Here is a 19,665-nt window from a genome sequence, read left to right on the forward strand (position 1 = left end):
GGGGGGGGGGGGAGTAGAGGTATTTTGGTTTAAAAAATACAAGGGAAGAATTGGTTAAATAAAACTAGGAGTAGCTAAGAAGCCTGAGTCCTGAAACAGAACACTGAATCACAAGAAAACATGTTGATAAAGATATAAACTAGATCACACTTCCAGGATTAAATCTTGAGTCCTCAGAGGAAAAAGTTAGAGATCCAAGTTAGTTTAGCAGGGCCAGACTTGACTAAGAGAGATTTGGGGAAAAAGAAAAGAGAGCTTGGGCAGAGCGCAGGAGGGAAGAAGTCTGGAGGTTCAAGGAAGGCTGTAAAACATCATGTCAGTAGCAGAAACAGCCAACGAAGGAAGAACACTGGTGAGGTCTTGAGTTTGTAATCAGAAGGAAACAAAGTAATGGTGCAGCTTATTTGGTTAATTATAATCATTAATAAGCCCATGAATACTTAGAGCCATCCATTTTTTTTCTTTGTTTACACAGTGTTGGGTGGGTTTGCTTTTTTTTTTGGATTACAGTTTCTATGAAAATAGTTTGAACTTGATGCCATAAAAATATGACCTACATTGCCAGTAAAATTTGAAAGGACTTACAGCCTCTGGACTTATGTTTTTAGGGGGTATCAACAACCAAGTTGTTAGCAAACAGTTCAGTATTTCAGTTATAAACACACTAGTGTGTAAATGCTATGGCTGAAGTTTATGAATCAGTGGATACATGAGATATTCACTAGAAGTTAAATGTTGTTGCTCATAGAAAAGAAACATTTAGTTATTATATTGGTAAGTGGTAGTATTTATAAACTGTAGGACAAATTTTAAAAACCCAGATTTGAGACTGTTTAATACGGAAAGTCAGAAAAGAGGCAAACAAATGTAATATCACAACCAGTTTTATTTAAATCAAACATAAAATATATTTACCTAAGAAGTGCTTTTTCAGTTTCACCTTTACTATTAAAAAAGTTCTGTAAAATAACTTCAGGACAAATTTTAAGGAGCCTTGCTCTACAGTATGTTCTTTCTGCTGTTGCTGAAAAGGGAAAGGTGTTGGTTTATGATGGTCAGAAGACCCAAAAGCAATGGAAGGGAGAGGATAGGTGGGCAAGAGAACTGAGCTCTTGGGTTGTCTCCTGCTGTGTCCCTAAACTCCGTGAACACGTGTTCCCAGTGTTTCAGATTTCCATTGCAAAGAATGGGCAAGGCTTACTTCAGATCAAAAGGAATAACGAACATAAGTAAAGAAAAAGAATAGAGAGTTGTACGACTCAGATATTCAGACTAACGTAATTCAAAAGGAGGATCTGTACACGCTGATGAGGGTATAGTTAATCTAATTATGCTATAGAAGCAATAGTATTATAACTTCACAGTTGTAAACCTAATTTTGTTATTCGTGAGACATAGTGATTTGAAGTGTGTCTTGAACCAAAAATCAGTCTGGTGTGTTTGGATTCACATCTGAAAAGACTGCAATTTTAATTCATATTTCATCTTTTTTGCCTTGTCAAGAATACCCTGACCTAGTTTGTAAATCCTTTGAATGGAAATGGTAATTGCCAAAGAAAAATAGGGATCCTCCACTGCAAACAGCAATCCTCACTTAAACGGGACTGAAGATGGGCCACTGCACATGTGAATTTTTGTAATGGTTCTGTGGTATCTTAGCATGATCAAATCTTGCTGTGAAATTGCATCAAGAAGTTTACTAATAAGAGCATTGGGTTTATAACTGCAGGTTCCTCAAGATGAATGGTCTGGATATACTCCACGAGGCAAAGATGATGAGATTCCCTGCCGGCGGATGCGTAGTGGCAGCTACATCAAAGCCATGGGGGATGATGACAGTGGAGACTCAGACACAAGTCCAAAGCCATCTCCAAAGATTGCTGCACGGAGAGAGAGCTATCTCAAGGCCACCCAGCCATCCCTTACAGAGCTCACCACCCTCAAGTAAGTCAATCTTTTTCTACATTATTTAAAGCTCTTCATTAAGACATACATTGTCTGTTCATCTTTGATTCTGTTATTCACTTGTGAGCACCAGTTAAGGAAAACATTTTAACAAGTGTGATTTGGTTTGAGGGCAGACTTGGCCATGTATTTCAATGTTATTTTGAAAAGGGGCCCAACTGCCTGCAGTTTGAATTTGCAAAGTATATCAGCCTGTTGGTGCTAACTGAAGATGCTCAAGTGTGTACAATAGGTCTGCTCTTTGAATACTTTGCTGAATTACAGCTTACACCTGCAGAAGTTTTACATAATTGTGTGCTTATATACACTCAACATGAATGGCGCATGTGAAATTAGCTCAAAGCTAGTCTTTGAAACTCATCAGAGGATATCTGGCAGTTAATTAAAAAGAACAGTGGCTTTCTGAAAATAGACAAATCCATGCTTTCCACTCTTCAGTCCATTCAGAATTGCAATGTTTATTTGGTGGAAAAATATAAACAACACTGAAATGTCTTATATTGCTTATAAAAGCTTTAGTCAACATCAAAGAGGAATTTATGGGTTTTACGTCATGTTGTATTTTATTTCATTGAATCCTTTCAAAAGAATCCAAATTCTCATGAAAATTGCACGAATCGACAGTTTTAGTATTAGTGTTTTCTTTTAAATGATTCTAAAATGGAGAGCTCCCCTAAAGCAAAAAATAAATTACATCCATTTTTAAAAAGTGTGGATTTAAAGCAGCAATTGTTTCTGTCTGTCATCTGCAAAAACTTGCAGTGAATCATAGTTCACCAAACCAAAAATAACCTTATTTTAGTACAACATGCCTAAGGCTGTATCTTTAAAATGGAAATAAAAAGTGCTGTATCTCTTCTAGTATCCATGATTAGAGACAAAAGACTCTTTCTGCATTTCCCTCATTAATTTCCTCTCCTTCCTTGTCTTCCTCTACCCCATATTTTCCCTGAGATCTTATCTGAGAAAAAGATTGTAGAGGAAAGCATTTGATCCTTGTTAAGAACATCAGGCTCTTGACATCAGTGATGAACAGACCAGAAGACCACACCAAACTTATTCCAGCTGCCTGTAGCAGCCTGCTTATCTCCGAGGAAGATGGCAATTGTGTCTGCTCAGTATTTTTCATTAGTGTTGAGAGGAGAAAGTAGTCTAATTTTCTGCAGGGATTTTCATGAACTTGCCAGAGATTGCTCAAGGGGTTCAGCAATTCCTCTCATCATCCAGCAGACTTTACCTTATCCTTTCCTGAGCCAAAACTAGCCCTCTGTGATTAGTTCCAGCAGCCAGCACAGAGTCACCTAGAAAGGTGAACGTAAACATTAGGTATCAACACAAACTCCACGAAGCCTTGCTTTATACACAGACATGCCATGAGGAATTAAGCTTATCCATCCTGAGACCTCAGAAAAATATGTTCCATAGTTCTATATTATATATGTGAAGTACAATCAATAACAGTGATTTGCTCCTGGTCATTTCTGCCCTACTTGGACAAGAGATTTGCAAAAGAATATGGAATTATTAAAAAAAAAAAAAAAAAAAGCTTGCATGTCAATGTTCACCCACAAAGGATATGATCAGAGGGGCCAGCCAGCCAGCCAGCAGGAGGTTTGAATTTAGCTTTGAAGTCATTGTAATTCTGCAAAGTGCTTCAGCGTCCTTTAATCCATGCCTATTCAGGAAAGCTTTTAGGAATGTGCTTTATTTTAAGCTGCACTTTGTAAAAATCATGTAAGTTTAGAAGAACTACAACATAAATCTCAGAATAGTGGAGATAAGGGGAAAATGGAAAGTGGTAGTAAAACAAACAAAAAAAAAAGAGGACAAAAAAGGAAATAACTTTTCTGTTTCAATGACTTTTCAACATAAATTGGCATGAGGTATAATTATTTCTTTTAATCTGGGATGATAATTTATAGAAATGTTTCTTGGGAAATCTTTTCACTTTTAGAGACAAATTGTATAATACGTAATTATGCATTGCTTTTATTCCTTCTTGCTGAACAGGATAAATTTGTTGGATGTTGTTGTTGTTTTGTTTTTTCTTTATGTGAGAAGTAGCCAAGAACTCTCTTTGGGAACTGAAGCCTTCTGTTAAGCTAGGTTTTGATTTGTTTTTGTTTTGCTCTTGTTTTGTTGTTTTTTTTTTGCAGACTTCTTCACACTTTCCTAGTTGCATTACTTGACCTTGACCTAGAGAGGATTTCTTGTTCATACCAGGGGTACGCTGATTACTCTGAGAGTTGAGATAGAGTTGTGCTATCTTGTCTGCCAGAGACTAAATTAGGGTCCCTAACTCGCTGAATTTAGGCCATCAAGCAATTGTGTAATGTGCAATAACGAGTTACTTATTTGACTTACTGTTGACTTGAGTTCAATTAACACCTGAAATAGAGCTTAATGGAAAGGAGCTGAAAGTTACTCTGTTCAGCAGACACTTAAACAGACACTTCTATTGACACTAGTGGACTTTCTATCTGACCTGCAAGACATTATTAACAAGTTAAAGTTGAGTGGTATTCATTTTTTTTCACTGCGTTTCCTCTGTCAGTAAAGAACAAGGTGCCTTGTGGTTTCTACAGTGATAATTGTGATAATCCATCCGCACTTCTTTCTGCTACTCTATTATTTGTATTGCAGTCCCCTGTACAACAGGTAGTAAGCTGCACTTTCATATTTGGCAGGAAAATGACTGAAGAACATGTCCTCTTTTGCTTTCAGTGTTGTTTTTGAAAGGATTTTTCATCTTGCGGGACTACTCTCTGAGTCTAATATTGGTCTCACAACCCACGCCGTTCCTCCCACCTACCTACCTACCATTGCTCATGTGCCTACTCTTCTAAGAAAGGATTTTCATTGTTACCAATGTTTCTTTTTATATAAGGAATAACTTTTGAACAGAACAACCAGGTCATATCCCCTTTACATAATACAAATTTATTTTCTTGTTTTTCACTGAGGTTTTTTCTTCCTACACTTTACAATCTCCCTCCTACAATATTCCTCCCATGCCATGGTTTCCATGTGGTTACAGCATAAATCAAATGCTGTGCTACCATTCTGAATAAAGCACAGCTTGCTATGATCTTGAAATGCACACCTCCGCTGCTGCACTCTCATTATCCTACCAGGAAGCAAGCAGTCTTTTCTCTCTTTGCTGGCAGTATCCTCCTGGAGTTTAATCTTTCACAGTCCAGATAAACTGATCCAGTTGGAAGGAAAAAAAAAAAAGTGACATTTTCTTGCCCATTCCTGAAAGACAGCAGAAATTTATCTTGCACTTGTAAGCAGATAGAAAGTGGAACAGCTTGCTAACTTCTCAAGATTCAGTCAGCAGATAACTGACTTTTCTATTACAGCTGAGCTTCATTCAGGACTTACTGCTTCACTATTTATATGTACTTTGGTCATGTTTAGCCCAGTTTTCAGTGGGGGAAAAAAATGTATGCAATTACATTACCTTTCCACGTGCCAGCGTCTCACTTCCACTTTCCAGTGCCTTTTGCATCTATTTGCTAACTTTAGTCAAGTTTACTAGAGACTGAAGATAGGAAGTTCCAGTAAACTCTATAAAGATTTGTAGCTGCGTAAGACAAAGACCTGCAGTCATCTCCTAGAATCACCCAAAAGTGTATGGACCTAGTAGTAGCTGGTGAGTCAGCCCAAAGCAAAGATGGATGGCAGCACTTTCCTACCTTAAAAGATGAGATACATGGAAAGAACTGGAAAACTCTGAAGATAAAAGGTCTAAGAGATGTATCCTGTTACCATAGTTTTCTTGCTTCATTCTACCCCTTTCTTCTGCACTGCATGTACACTCACCGTTCAGATCCTGCTTCCCATCTCAGTGCTGTTGTTACTGTGAGGACTTCAGTCATTTGTGTCTTCTATACTTTGTTTAAAGGAATATATAAAATCTACAATATTACATTACTTAATGGTAATGTATTTGTGGACATTTTACATAGATCTGGGGTAATATGTAAGTGCAGAATTCTTGCTTCAAACTCTTATTTGGTCATGCAAACTTTTTTCCAAGAGAAGCTGTACTTACTGATCACCAGTGCACTCACTGTTTCAGTGATCTTGATACTTGAAGATGGATATATAGCATTCACACAAAAAGGAGAGAGAAAAGAACAGAAATGAATTTATCTTAGCCAATCTTTACATTCAAAGTATATTAACAGAAGTATCATGTTTTTCCAGACAGTTGTGAGTTGTAGAAACATTCTTAATACTATAAACACTGTTTTATGGGCACAAAGCTATACCACTGATACCGTAGAGAGTATGTGAGACCTGCTGTTCACAAATAGAGAGGTACTGGTAGGAGACGTGGTGGTCAGGAGCTGTCTTGGGTTGTGACCACAAAATGGTAGTTTTCAAACCTTGGTGAAGTCAGGAGAGGGGTCAACAAAACTGCTACCTTGGACTTCCAGAGGGTGGACTTCGAATTGTTCAGGACACTGGTAGGGAGGGTCCCTTGGGATTCAGTCCTGAGGGGTAAAGGAGTCCAGGATGGCTAGCTACTCCTCAAGAAGGAAGTCTTAAAGGTGTAGGAGCAGGCCTCCCCTGTGTGCCTTAAGACAAGCTGATAAGGAAGAAGACCAGTGCAGCTGTACAGAGAATTTTTGCTAAGACTCCGGGAGAAAAAGAGAGTTTGAGGGTTCACCTCCTGTGGAAGAAGGGAGAGGCAACTTGGGGAGAGAGCAAGGAAGTTGCTAGCATACGCAGAGAGAAAATCAGGAAGGCAGAAGCCCAGTATGATCTCAACCTGGCCCTGGCCACAGTGGTAAAGGACAAAAAAAAGTTTTTACAAATATATTAACAGTAAGAGGAGGGCCAAGGAGAATCTCCATCCTCTACTGGATTCAGTGGGGAACATGATCCCTGAGGACAAGGAAAAGGCTGAGGATCTTAATGACTTCTTTACACCTATCTTTAATAGTCAGACCAGTTATCCCTGGGGTATTCTACCCACTGACCAGCAAGTCTGGGGTGGGGAGTAGAATAAATCCCCCCGATTCAGATGGAAACAGAGACCTGTTACTCCATCTAGACTGTCACAAGTCCATGGGGCCACACGGGATTCACATGAGGGTGATGAGGGAGGGAGGTGGTAGATGTGAGTGCCAAGACACTTTCTACGATCTACCAGCGGTCCCGATCAACTAGAGTGGTTCCAGATGACTGGAGACTTGCTACTACGATGCCCATCTGTAAGAAGAGTCATGAGGAGGATCTGGGGAACTACAGGCCTGTCAGCTTGACCTCAGTACCAGGGAAGATTATGGAGCAGGTCATCCTGAGTGTGATAAGACGACATGTGCAGGACAGCCCGATAGTAGTAATAGAAGTATTCTATTATTATCCTGTTGCAAGGGAAAGGTTGTCTTCTTCTCTGGCCTGATTCTGGAATTTTGAGCCTTCAGCTTAGTTAATATCATGGCATAGCACTCAGAGTTTATACTTTGTCTAGGTTGTAGGAAATCCAGAATGATCACTCCTTTCCTATTCCAAAGACAATGTACATCACTTTAACTGCTGAGGGCTGCATCTCAAACTTTTTGTTTGATGGAGAATTGACATGTCACCGCTCTATGAACTGCTGTTTTGACTCTGGCTCATAGCAGTGACACCACATGTCATTACCAGTAGTGATGCAATCAAAGGAACTTCACCCTTAGCCTTGTATTGGTTCAATAGGTCCTGACAAACTTGCATACAGTGCTCTTTCTGTTCTTATGTGAGCACAGTGGGACCCACTTGGTGCAAACTTTCTGATATACCAATATTGTCACCATCATTGACCAACCAACGCATTGAAGCTGATATTCAGCTCTGAACAGTTCTCTCATCTCAATCTCCTGATTCATGCAGATGAGCTGATTGAGACACTCATCACCTTGTGGTGTGACACATATGGCTTGTCTCTCACACCGCTGTCGCCACTGCTGAAACACACCACCCACTGCTTCACTGTGCGCACACCAACTGGTTGGTCTCCATAAACATTCAGCAAGTGTTAATTAGTGTCAGTGGGTGCAATTTTTTCTGCATAGAGGAATTCAATTCCACATGTTTGCTTCATACACTCTTCATTGTCAGACTGCCCCTCTGCTACCATCTATCACATGGTGATAAAATGTAATAGAATATTGGCAGGAAGGTTCAACCTCTACTGCCATACTACCAACATCTGCTCTGACATAGTGGGCCAATATAATAACATAAGAGGCATTAGTTTCAGAGCAGCCCTCGTGTGTGTGTGTGTGTATATATATATACACAAATATAAAATAAATTATATTCTCAAAGCTCATGGATAATTTTGCCTCAGTGGTAATTTATGGAGGTTAGGAGGGAAGTGATATGCACACATGGGCACATTCATTTAGACTGATGCGAAGGTAGAGTGCATCATTGGCACTGGGTGAAATAAAGGTGGAATTGCGTAATGTCTGTATTCAAACACGATGCTAGGACTAATCTGAATGAATGGATGAGAAGGTCAAAAAGCTTTTTACACTAAGGACCCTGCAAGTGGAATGACTCATGGCAAGGATGTTGTTAAATGTTCAGCTCAAAGCTAGAGATCATTCTAGCTTTGATTTTCCTTGTGATGCAACAAATGTAGATGTTTTCATGGCTTCATAAGCTGAAATACACAGCTCTCAGGAAACTATGGAATAACATAAATTCTGGAAATGATTCTCCCACTTTCTCAACTTTCCTAAAATGCTGCCCTTGGGAAGTGTCTGTACTGAGGGTAATGAAACAGGACATAAGGATAATTGCAGCCTGATACATTGGCTTGATTATTCTGGCATTCAAACAAATTGAAGGTGAGTCTGATGTCCATACACTACACTACAACATACAGTATCACATACATCCTTAGGTATGAAAAACATACTGGTCTTCAGAATTAAGTCATGTTTTCTTTAAGGTGTTTTTACATTATTATAACATGCTTAAAAATACACCTAGAAAAAAAATGTGTCATATAAACAAAAGCATACTTTTTTCTTTAAACAGAGGTGCTGTCCTCATTCTGCTAAAATAATGAAAATATCTCATTAACTTCAGTGGCCCAGATCACAGAGAAGAGGGGAGAGGGAAAATGTGGGGGGATGCAATATCCCCATCTTCCTTATGATTGATTTTTTAGATACATACAGGGAAGCTTGTTAATTTTCTTTCCTGTTGAATAACGTCCAATTAGGGAACAATGAGTTTCCTAATGAGTACAATAAATCTGATGAATGTTTTTATTAGTGTTTTACAACATGTTTCCAGTAAAGTGTGTTTCACTGTTTCATGTTGCAATCTCTTTCATTTTCATCAGGCCTTTAGCTAGGAAAAAGAATTGTTTTCCTTCAGGTGTTTTTTATATTTACTTGCTTGAAGCAGGAATTTTTGGGATTTCCCATGAAAGAGACTGGAGGAACTACACGAGCTCTGGATGCTTAGCTGAAGTAGTAGTATTCTGGAATTACTGTTGCTCTAGGTAGCAACTTCCGCAGCCCACAGTCACTAATGCATGAGATACTACTTGGCTTTTTATATGTAGTCTTTTATCTCTCCAGAAGCTAGGGAAAAGCTGTTGGACAGCTTTCTCGCTTTTCAGGCTCATGCATCAGGTATGATTAAGGTCAGTGAATAATTTGTAAGTCAGAAGAAAATTTGAAGGCAAGATAATTTTAAAAATGCATTTATTTAAAAGTAGTATGTGAGCATACCTCTGGATCCAGTGATCTTCTTATGGCATTTGATGTCTGTTTTGTGCATATTTAGGAAGCAGAGGATAATGATGGAAACTGCACTTTTATTGAAGGAACTTAGGAAAATATTGGACTTTTAGCAATAGGAAGACAACAGCAATTACTTTCAATTGATGGATATATAGAGCAGATTGTTCAGTTGGTTAACACTTAATATCACTGATGGGTATGTGAAAATGCTTGTGCCCCAGAGCAGCATCCCTTCTGAGCTTTGTGTCCCCTCACACACAGGGATGAGTTCCTTTACAGAAAATAAATTAACCCACTAGCCTCACTGAAAAATCCCATGACGACAGGTCATTCCTATGGATCATTGCGTGGTATGTACGTGGATCAGTACTCCTCTTCCTCTCCACTTTTGTGATGATCCTCACTAGTTTGTCTCACAATTAAATTGAAATGCACTGTCATCACTAAGCTATTGCAGCCTAACTGCTGGTAGACATTGCTTATCCCATCAAAAAACCTGCCTTTGTACCAGTCCAGACCTACTTCCATTTGCTTTTATGCCGTGTTAATTCCTTACTGTCACATTTGTATAAATATTGCTGTTTTCTTCTTGTTCCTTTAAAATGAAAAGTGAGAATTTTGTAGTAATTTATGACCTATGCTACTTCTGTTGCCTCACCTTTACTATTACCTTTACTCACTGAAGTTTGAGGAAGTGAAAGTTACAGCGAAGGCGTGTAAGTGAATTCCTCTGTGTGGGAAAAAATGGCACCCAGTGACATTCATCAATACTTGCTGAACATTTATGGAGACCAACCAGTGGATGTGAGCACAGTGAGGCAGTGGGTGGTGCATTTTCAGCAGTGGTAATGGCAACAGCGGGTCACCTCTGCTGATGCAGATATCTACAACTGTGGTATGTAGGCTCTTGGTAATCACTGGTGAAAATGCATAGCTAATGGTGGTGATTATGTAGGAAAATCATGTTTTTTAGCTCAGAATTTGCTTTATCAAATAGAATTATTGTGCTCTTTGTATCTGTTGTACTTTCCAGGGAAATAAACAGGAGGCATTATTTTTGGAGCAACCTATGTATATAATATTTTTCATTTGGAACAAAAGCTTTGTGATTAAGCTATACGATAAACAAGGAAAATGATATTCAATAAATTTAAATAATGAATACATTAAATACCTGTAAATATTTGGATAACCATATTTATGCTATTCACTTAGTTCTAGTGAAGAGCTTCTTCTGGGATTATCATGTAATATTCCCATCTGCCTGAAGAGGAGCTGAAATGAGAGGAAAAGTCTCAAACTCTTCCTCAAATCCAGATTCCTATTGAATTTTTGCAGCCTGTTTTTCTAAGCTAAGTGTTAGTCCCCTGTTTAGATTCACCATAAAGCTTGTATGGTTGTTGCTATTCACCAGAAAGTACCTCTTCCTCACAGACTCCTGTAGAGAGGGACCATCACTTCCCTGCTCCTGCTGGCTACACTATTTCTGACAAAGCCAGGATGCCATTGGCCGTCTTGGCCACCTGGGCACACTGCTGGCTTGTGTTCAGCTGAGCACTGATCAACACCCCCAGGACCACTTTTTCCACACAGTTTTCCAGCCACTCAGCCCCAAGCCTGTAGCACTGCCTGGGGTTGCTGTAGCCAAAGTGCAGGACCTGGCACTTGGTCTTGTTGAACCTCATCCCATTGGTCTCAGCCCAGCTATCCAGCCTGTCCAGACCCCTCTGTAGGCCCTTCCTACTCTCAGGCAGATTCACACTTCCTTTCAACTTGTTATCATCTGTAAACTTACGGAGGGTGCACTCAATCCCCTTGTCCAGGTCATCAATAAAGATATTGAACAAGATGGGGCCCAATACCAACCCCTGGGGAACACCATTCGTGACTGGTTGCCAGCTGGATTTAACTTTGCCACCACTCTGTGGGCCTGGCCATCCATCCAGTTCTTTGCCCAGCAAAGAGTATACCTGTCCAAGCCATGGGCTGCCAGCTTCTCTAGAAGAATGCTGTGGGAGACAGTGTCGAAGTCTAAAATCTAGGTAGAATAGAATCATAGAATCACAAGGTTGGAAAGGACCTACAATATCATCTAGTCCAACCGTCCTCCTATCACCATTACTACCCACTGAGCTACTAAATCATATCTTGTAGCAGCTCATCCAGATGCCTCTTGAACACCAGCAGGGAGGGTGACTCCACCACCTCCCTGGGCAGGCAATTCCAGTGCCTGACCACTCTTTGAGAGAAAAAGTTTTTCCTTATATCTAATCTAAATCTCCCCTGGCGCAACTTGTGGCCATTTCCTTGGGTCCTATTTGTTGTCTGGGAGAAGAGGCCGACACCCTCCTCATCCCAATCTCCCTTCAGGAAGTTGTAGAGTGCGATAAGGTCTCCCCTGAGCCTCCTCTTCTCCAGACTAAACTATCAACATCCTTTCCCTCATCCATCAGGCTGGTCATCCTGTCATAGAAGGAAAGGAGGTTGGTCAAGCAGGAACTGCCTTTCATCAGTCCATGCTGACTGGGCCTGGTCCCTTGGTTGTCCCACACGTGCCATGTGATCACACTAAAGATGATCTGCTACATACCCTTTCCTGGCACCAAGGTCAGGCTGAGAGGCCTGTAGTTCCCTGGGTCCTCCGACAGTTCTTGTAGATAAGAGTCACATTTGCAAGCCTCCAGTATTCTGGGACCTCTCTAGTTGACCAGGAACACTGATAGATGGTGGAAAGTGGATTGGCAATCACATCCGCCAGCTCACCCTTGTGTGGATTCCATCTGGCTCCATGGACTTGTGATAGTCTAGATGGAGTAGTAGGTCTCTAAGTGTTTCCATCTGAATCATGGGGGGTTTATTCTGCTCCCTGCTCCCAACTTGCAGGTCAGTGGGTAGAGTACCCCAGAAATAATTGGTCTGACTTTTAATGACAGATGTAAAAAAGGCATTGATAACCTCAGCCTTTTCCGGTTGATCACCTTACTTGCAGAAACAAAAATCTTTGTTCTGTACCTGCTCATCTGGCTCAGCTTCTGTACGGGAACTGTTAGTTCACAGCTTCAGCTGGTGATAGAGCACCTGGTGAAGCGGTGTGCCTGGTCCAGGGAGCACAGGCACACTGTTTGCACCTGTACTCCCCATGTGGCCAGAAGGGGTAGACTCAGGGTGGAGCCACGCTGGGCTCATATAAGGCCACAGAAGGTAGATAATTTCTTGGGTCTAGGCTGTGTCTTGTGAAGGAGTGCTGTATGACCAGAGAGCCTTTTCACCAGTGGGGTGAGTTCGACTCTTTGTTCTGTATGTATCTATTGGCCTGCCCACAGATGCTTTGCTGAGTATTGCCAAGAACCTGTCAGAAGCAATTTTGCTTCTTTGTGAGTAGAACAGCTTCACGCAACATTTGTTTTACTCTAAACATGGTTGCAGTTAAAAAAAAGACTTGAATTTTTTAGCTTCTCTCAGTTAACTCCTGTAAAACTCTGTTTGTTTTTGAGCAAATGATTCAAGTCCATCTCATTGTCCCTTTCATAAGGCACCATCTTGTTATACTTTATGGGTGTAATGGATGCCTTGAGGGCTTACTTTAAGAAACACTACTATAATCAGTGAACCAAGATGTGCTTTTCAGCCATCTCTTTTAGAGTGTATTTTTTATGTACCCTATGTATACATGTACAAAATAGATTTTGTTTACTTTTTGCCCTACTTCTGCCCACCTACTGAAAAAGCTGTCTCAGAAAGAAAATTAATCATATCCAGTGGGGACAGGAGAAGGAATGCTGCCTTAGACTGCAAAGACATAAACAAGCTAGATGTTAGAAAAAATTTTGTAATGGTAATGATAGTTAAGAACTGGAGTGGATTGCCAAGAGAAATCACTTCACTGGATGTCTTGAAGAATAGGGTAGAAAATGTCTGTCAGGAATAATTTAGATATTGCTAATCTTGCTTTAGGGCAGGAGGAGGAGGGACCAAATGATACCATGAGGTCCTCTCCAGACCAGTCTTATATGATTCTGTTTTTCTCAGGCCATTGAATATACCCAGTATCACCGTTTTTACTTCCTTTCTTTAACTTATTTTTTAAATATAAAAATAAAACCCTCATCAGGATCTCAAATTATTCCTGCTGGCCTACTGTTGAATAGTAAACATAGATATCCCACCCGCAGCAGCACTGCACGATTCTTTAATGCATTCTAAATGTTATTTTGTTGTTAGCATTTTGAAATTATGTTCTGCGTGCTGCCAGCCATAGCATGCTTGGATCTCAGTATGTGATCACGTACTATCTGGTTTAGTTTACTAAGGGGAGCTCAGCTGATGTATTAAACTTGCCATGCAGAAAACGCACAGGCATAAAAAGAGAAGTGCACTTGCACAGAATTCAGTGTGGAGTCCTTAACGTCCAACATAACAAGACAAGTAAACAGACAACAATAATGAAGTCAATTATTCATGATAATTTTCTGTTCTGATCAACTAAAGTGCTCTGTTCTTCTACCATGAAATGCCGGAGCCCCTTGAGATTAAAAATAGAACAAGTTAAAATAGTGTATTTTTGGTTTAGTTTTAATGTGAAATTACAAGAGAAACAGTAGTGTATTTCTTCTGCTGACTAATTCTTTGTTATCTTCTGTCAGCTTGCATCATGTTGAGGTGAGAGAGAGTGACATGGAAGTGAGTAATTTTTCTGCCCTCACAAATAGGAGAAACTATTACTATCTAAGTCATGCCGATTCCCAGCCATTTTTTTCTTATGTCTTCTTGTGTTTGTTTTACTGCCAAGATGGAGTAACTTTCAGCTCATTTCAGTAGTTCTCTGCTAGTTTGCGTGCAGTGTTAGTGTAGTGGAAAGCTGGAGGCAGCTGATGGGCCCCTGGCAGCCCAGGTGCTGAAGCAGGGCACCATCAAATACCACTCTGCTCCCTCATGAATGCAAGCTCTCCTGATGAGATTTGACCTGTTTAAATCCCTCCTCCTCCTTACTAAGTTGCAGATGTTTTCTGGAGGGGAGAAATTAGGGAAAGCACTTAAAGGCTTTCTTACCTTGTGCTTGCTCTCTTAATCATTGCTTGCCACAAAGATACAGAAACATCATATGATCACTGCTACTGCTGTTTGCTGGTGTGAAAAATTATTTTTCTTGAAAACACCACTGCAGCTACCAAGTTCCTGTGATAGATTTCTGTGATTGCATCTGCAGCTGAGTTGCATGGCCATTTCCAGCTCCTCTCTGCTACCCTAGCAGTGTGTGCCTCTGCTGCCGGCAGCTCATCCTGCAGCAGTGTGAGGGACTGCAGAAAGTACTAACTTGTTCTGTCACCCATGAATGCCTGCAGCAACATCCAGAGCACCCACATCCTTCCTTCTATTTTGGTGGCAGCCATGCTTGGGTTGTGCCTGCACAGCTCTGCACCATGACAGTGATGTATCATGATGAAGGCAAGCTCAGGAGCTTTCAGGGCTAGTCCATAAATCTCTCCTGTTTTACATCTGACAGTTGCTAAGCCTTCATTACTTTTACACTTGAAACTGAAAATCTCCCTTTGAAAGATACTCCTCCATGGGTCAGTCCCAAGAATATTCTTAGTTATTACTTATGACTTTTTCACATCAAAATAGGCATAAATTAGTAGATTAAAAGGCAGAAGTTTATTAAAACTCTTTTAATAGTTAATGTTTATTACTGTCTGCATGACAAAAACTTAAAAATGTAATAGAATGCAAAATAATACAAGGGTTTCACTTAGTTTATAATTTATACTCATTCCTTTTCAAAATTTAAAAATACTACTTTATTTTAATTACATTAAGAGAAAAAAAATTGTTTCTAAACATGGCATAAGTCTCGAAACCACAGACAGGCAACACAAAGTTTAAAACTACTTTAGATGAAATGGTGTCAAACAATGAGGTCAAAACAGTCAAGACTTCAGCTCACAGTATTTATTTTTGTAGTGGTGATAGCGATTGTATTTAGAAAAGCTGGAATTTCAGTGGTGGCAATGTCACTTTTTGACTTTGAAAAAGTCATTTTCCTTATCCTGGTGATATGTAGCCAACATGTCATTCCCCCATCCTCTTTAAGCGGCAGTCAGAGATGTTAAAAATTTCAGAAACATTGGCATTGTCTAGATGAAGGGGCCCAATCTAAATGTCTAGCTGTGGATTTGACTGTTGCAGAATCTCTTGGCCTCATATCAGTCACATGGCTCTAAGAGCTGTGAGGCAACAGCGCTTAGGCAGATATTAGTTGCTCAGACTCACTTGAAATTCTGTTGAGTCAAGCTGTGCCACTGCAGTTGTTCAGTCATTGACTGTTGGGTAGAATGTAATTTCTGGCATAGCAGTAACTCTCTGCTTCTTACTTTACTTTTCTGAGATCATTTGATTTGGGGCACAAATTAATTGCTGTTTGTTTGTGATTAACAAAAGGAGTTGAACTGATGAGTGGATGATGCCATATTCATGTTAGACTGACAAGAGTTGGAATGAATGTTAGCATTATGATGTTATTTCTGTTGTCCTTTTCCTTCTTTTCTCCTGCTTTTTTTTTTTTTTTTTTAAGTAATTCCTAAATATTTCTGAATTGTGATCCTCAGTACTGAGGTAAGTGTCCACTCTCAATTATGAGCCAAGGTGTGCAGGAAGAATACTATATCCAGACTCACTGTCCCCTCACACAACAGAACAACCTTCTGACTATCAACTATTTCTCTATTTCCACCTTCATACTGATTATTTCTTTTTTCAATGAACTTCACATCTTTGGAAATGAGGATGTAGCATGTATTTATTATAGTCCTGGTCCTAACTCACACTCCTGCTAAGACTTTCTTCACTAGTTATTTGATTATTAACCATTTTCACTTGTTACTAAAATCACCGCTGTCAGTCTTCCACGGGTCTTTAGTCCCACAGTTTCCAGGCCCCAACCAGAGCTGCTCTGCTGCTAGCACTCCTGCATTCTTATATCTGCTTTTTTTCCCAGAGGCATGCAGTTTGCACTGAAAAAATGGCTCTGCCTGCCTTTATTTCATGGCTCTACACACCGTGGTTAGTTCCACTCAGTCAGCCATGATCTGAGCTCTCTTTAGAGTTATTTTTTTGGCCAACTGGGTCTCCTGCCCTTGCTCATAAACAATGGCCAGGCAGCCCTTGTACATGGACACTGGTGCAAAACAATGAACTAGTGCTCTCCTATCAGCTCTAATTGTCCTTGCTTCAGATTCATTATACTTTTGTGAGGACTATGGTATCTGCCTGTGTGTTTTGCCTCTGGCAAAAGATTAACTAGCCCCTGTTTTCCACTGAAATTACATGTTATGGCTTTATTTCCTGTCACTGTTCTTGCAGCCAGGATATCCACATAAGGGTAGTCAATTATTTAAGGTAATTAATTCCATTAGAGGAAAGAACAGCAAAATGATCAATTTCAAATTCATACAAAGCATCAATCACTTGAAAAGCTGTTCTTTTAAAAACAGGGCAGTAGTATTGATGTTGCAGAGATTGTTTGTCTTTTGGGTATGTTTTCAGATTTTGTTTTATGTCATGTACCTTCTTAGATGATGTATGTAGTAGACAATAATGATAAATAACATGTACATGAAGAATCTTTATTTCTAAGAAGTATCTCTAAAGAGTAGGGTGAAACAAAACAGAACTGAGATGGATGCCAGTCCTCTGCCCTGCACAGTGGGCTGCCCACTGACCCCAGCACAGGCCTGAGACAGGGCTTTGGAGAGCATGTCATTCCTAAGCAGGATAGGCAAAGTACTCCAAATCTACACTAAGCTTAATTCTTGCTGTTTTTTTATTCTAAAGCATGGGACTTAATAGGAATATGGCACAGAAAAATGATTGTGAGGCTGTTTCTCTTAAGGTTCTTGGGAATGCTCGGCAGCTGGGATCTGAATCTTCAGTGTGCTGTTTACAAGTCTCAAGTGTAGCATGTAAAATCTGAGCTCTGGAGGGTGTGCTGGCTGTTATTTTTTTCCTCTGAGAAAGTACAAGTGAAGTTTTAAATGTCGGCCTCCTACCCAATATAACTGGATGATACCTTAGCCATGAATTAATCAAGCTGCTTGTTAAAAACATTACCTTGCCAGTATTCCAAGTTTGTTTGGATTTTTTTTCAATTCAGGCAAATATAACAGCTTCTTCTGCCTTGAAATGATACACTAAGGTTAATTACAGTTCTGGAACACTCTAAGGTATGATTTGGCTGCTTGGGTAAAAGAAGAGCATGAGCAGTGCACCTGGAGTGAGTGCGTGGCTTGCAGTGTTCATGTAGGCTGAGAAGAGCCGAGCAAGCGCATTGCCCTGTACTCACCGAGGTGCTTGGGCAGAGCCCCATCACACTGCATGAGAAAGAAGCTGCATCTTCCATGTATTTCCCCCCTGGTGCTCGCCACAACTTGTGAATGCTGTTCTTTGGAGTAGCAATAACTCATGTTGCATTTTGCTGTCTGTTGAAATCCATAGCTAAAACCTTCCCGTTCCTTGACACCTCTCCCCCTCTTTTCCTGCCATCCAGCCCACACCCATTGCTAACATATGTCCCAGAGGTGGTTCAGATGCTTTCACAGGGGGTAGATGACAGCTAGGCAGCCTTCCCTTCAGCTAATCCTACCTCTCCCCATCCCTCTATGCCCTGCCCATGCATGCTAACACATTGCTTCCTACTCACTTCTCTATAAAAGGAATTTGTTACCCTTCACACCATAGCAGAAGGAAATCTTAAAATGTTTTTTTTTCATCCATAGGGAAGGCCTTCAGAGCTAGGAAAAGATATTTTAATATGCCTCAGAGACAGAGGTGCCGTGGAATAGGCTGCATAGAGAAGCGAGCTCACAAGCTGACAATTACAGTCTGGGTAGTGGGGGTTCCCACTGCATCCTCTGTGCAAGCCTATTCCTGGAAAACCTGTGAATTTGGTAATGGAAAGACATTTGGAAGGCTGTGAGGAATACTTGTCTCTGTTAAGGTCTCATTTCTCCTCTTTGGAGAATCATAGAATAGAACTGTCTGAGTTGGAAGGGACCCTTAAAGGCCATTTAATCCAACCCCCCCAGTGAACAGGGATGCCTACAGCTACATCAGGTTGCTCAGTGCCCTGTCCAGACTGACCCAGAGTGTTCCCAGGGATGGGGCATCCACCACCTCTCCAAGCAATCTGTTCCGGTGCTTCACCTCCATTACTGTGTTTAAAAAAAAAAAAAAAAAAAAAAAAAAAAAAAAAAAAAACCTTCTTCCTTATATCCAATCTAAATCTCCCCTCTAAAGAAGAGAAGAGACAGCAGCACCAATGGCCCTGTGCTGATGGTAACCCAACCTCCTGAGAGTCAGGGACAGAAAAACCCAACTGATCTTACATAGAAGCAGCTTCCCACTTACAGCCCCAAGACTTTAGTGAGACCTCAGAGCTCACAACAGAGAACCTTTGAGATTGCCATAGTATTTTATGAGGAGTTATAGATTAATCTTCTCCTGCTGAGGCTAAAGCTAGTATTTAGAAGGGGGGAGGGAGACTGAGCCCATTAATGTAAGCAGAATTTGTCTAAGTTGAGGGGAAAAAATGCAGCTCAGATTTTCCCCTTGACAGACCTTCAGCAAAACTCAGGATCTGATCAACTGAATGTGTATCAATCACCTAATTAATTCCTTGCTTGCCTTTGACAAAAAACAACTTTTTAATTTTGTTTAGTATTTTCCTGTTTCTGAATAGTTTTCATCAGTGAATAGCTATACACACAAAAACCTTCCTTCATATGTCAGAATTGCTTCCTTACTGCTATAAATGGATATTTAGCCTAGTTATCTGTAGTGAAACAAGCAAGATTGGTAATACAACCCTTGTATATTGTAAGTGTATTACTGTTCTGGGTTTTTCTTTGTTTTCTGCTTTCAAATAGCTTCACTCTTAAAAAATCTG

General features: G+C 40.3%; 1 protein-coding gene across 1 annotated transcript in view; it reads left to right on the forward strand.

The window, feature by feature from the left end:
- Nucleotides 1-19,665, forward strand: part of DLGAP1 (DLG associated protein 1) — a 142,897-nt gene that overhangs the window by 13,509 nt on the left and 109,723 nt on the right. Inside the window, exon 2 of the mRNA XM_021388150.1 lies at nt 1,730-1,944. Coding sequence (XP_021243825.1) covers nt 1,730-1,944 — 215 coding nt within the window. The remainder of the gene's footprint in view (nt 1-1,729; nt 1,945-19,665) is intronic.

Source organism: Numida meleagris, chromosome 2 (assembly GCF_002078875.1).
Source record: "Numida meleagris isolate 19003 breed g44 Domestic line chromosome 2, NumMel1.0, whole genome shotgun sequence".
Lineage (NCBI taxonomy): Eukaryota > Metazoa > Chordata > Aves > Galliformes > Numididae > Numida > Numida meleagris.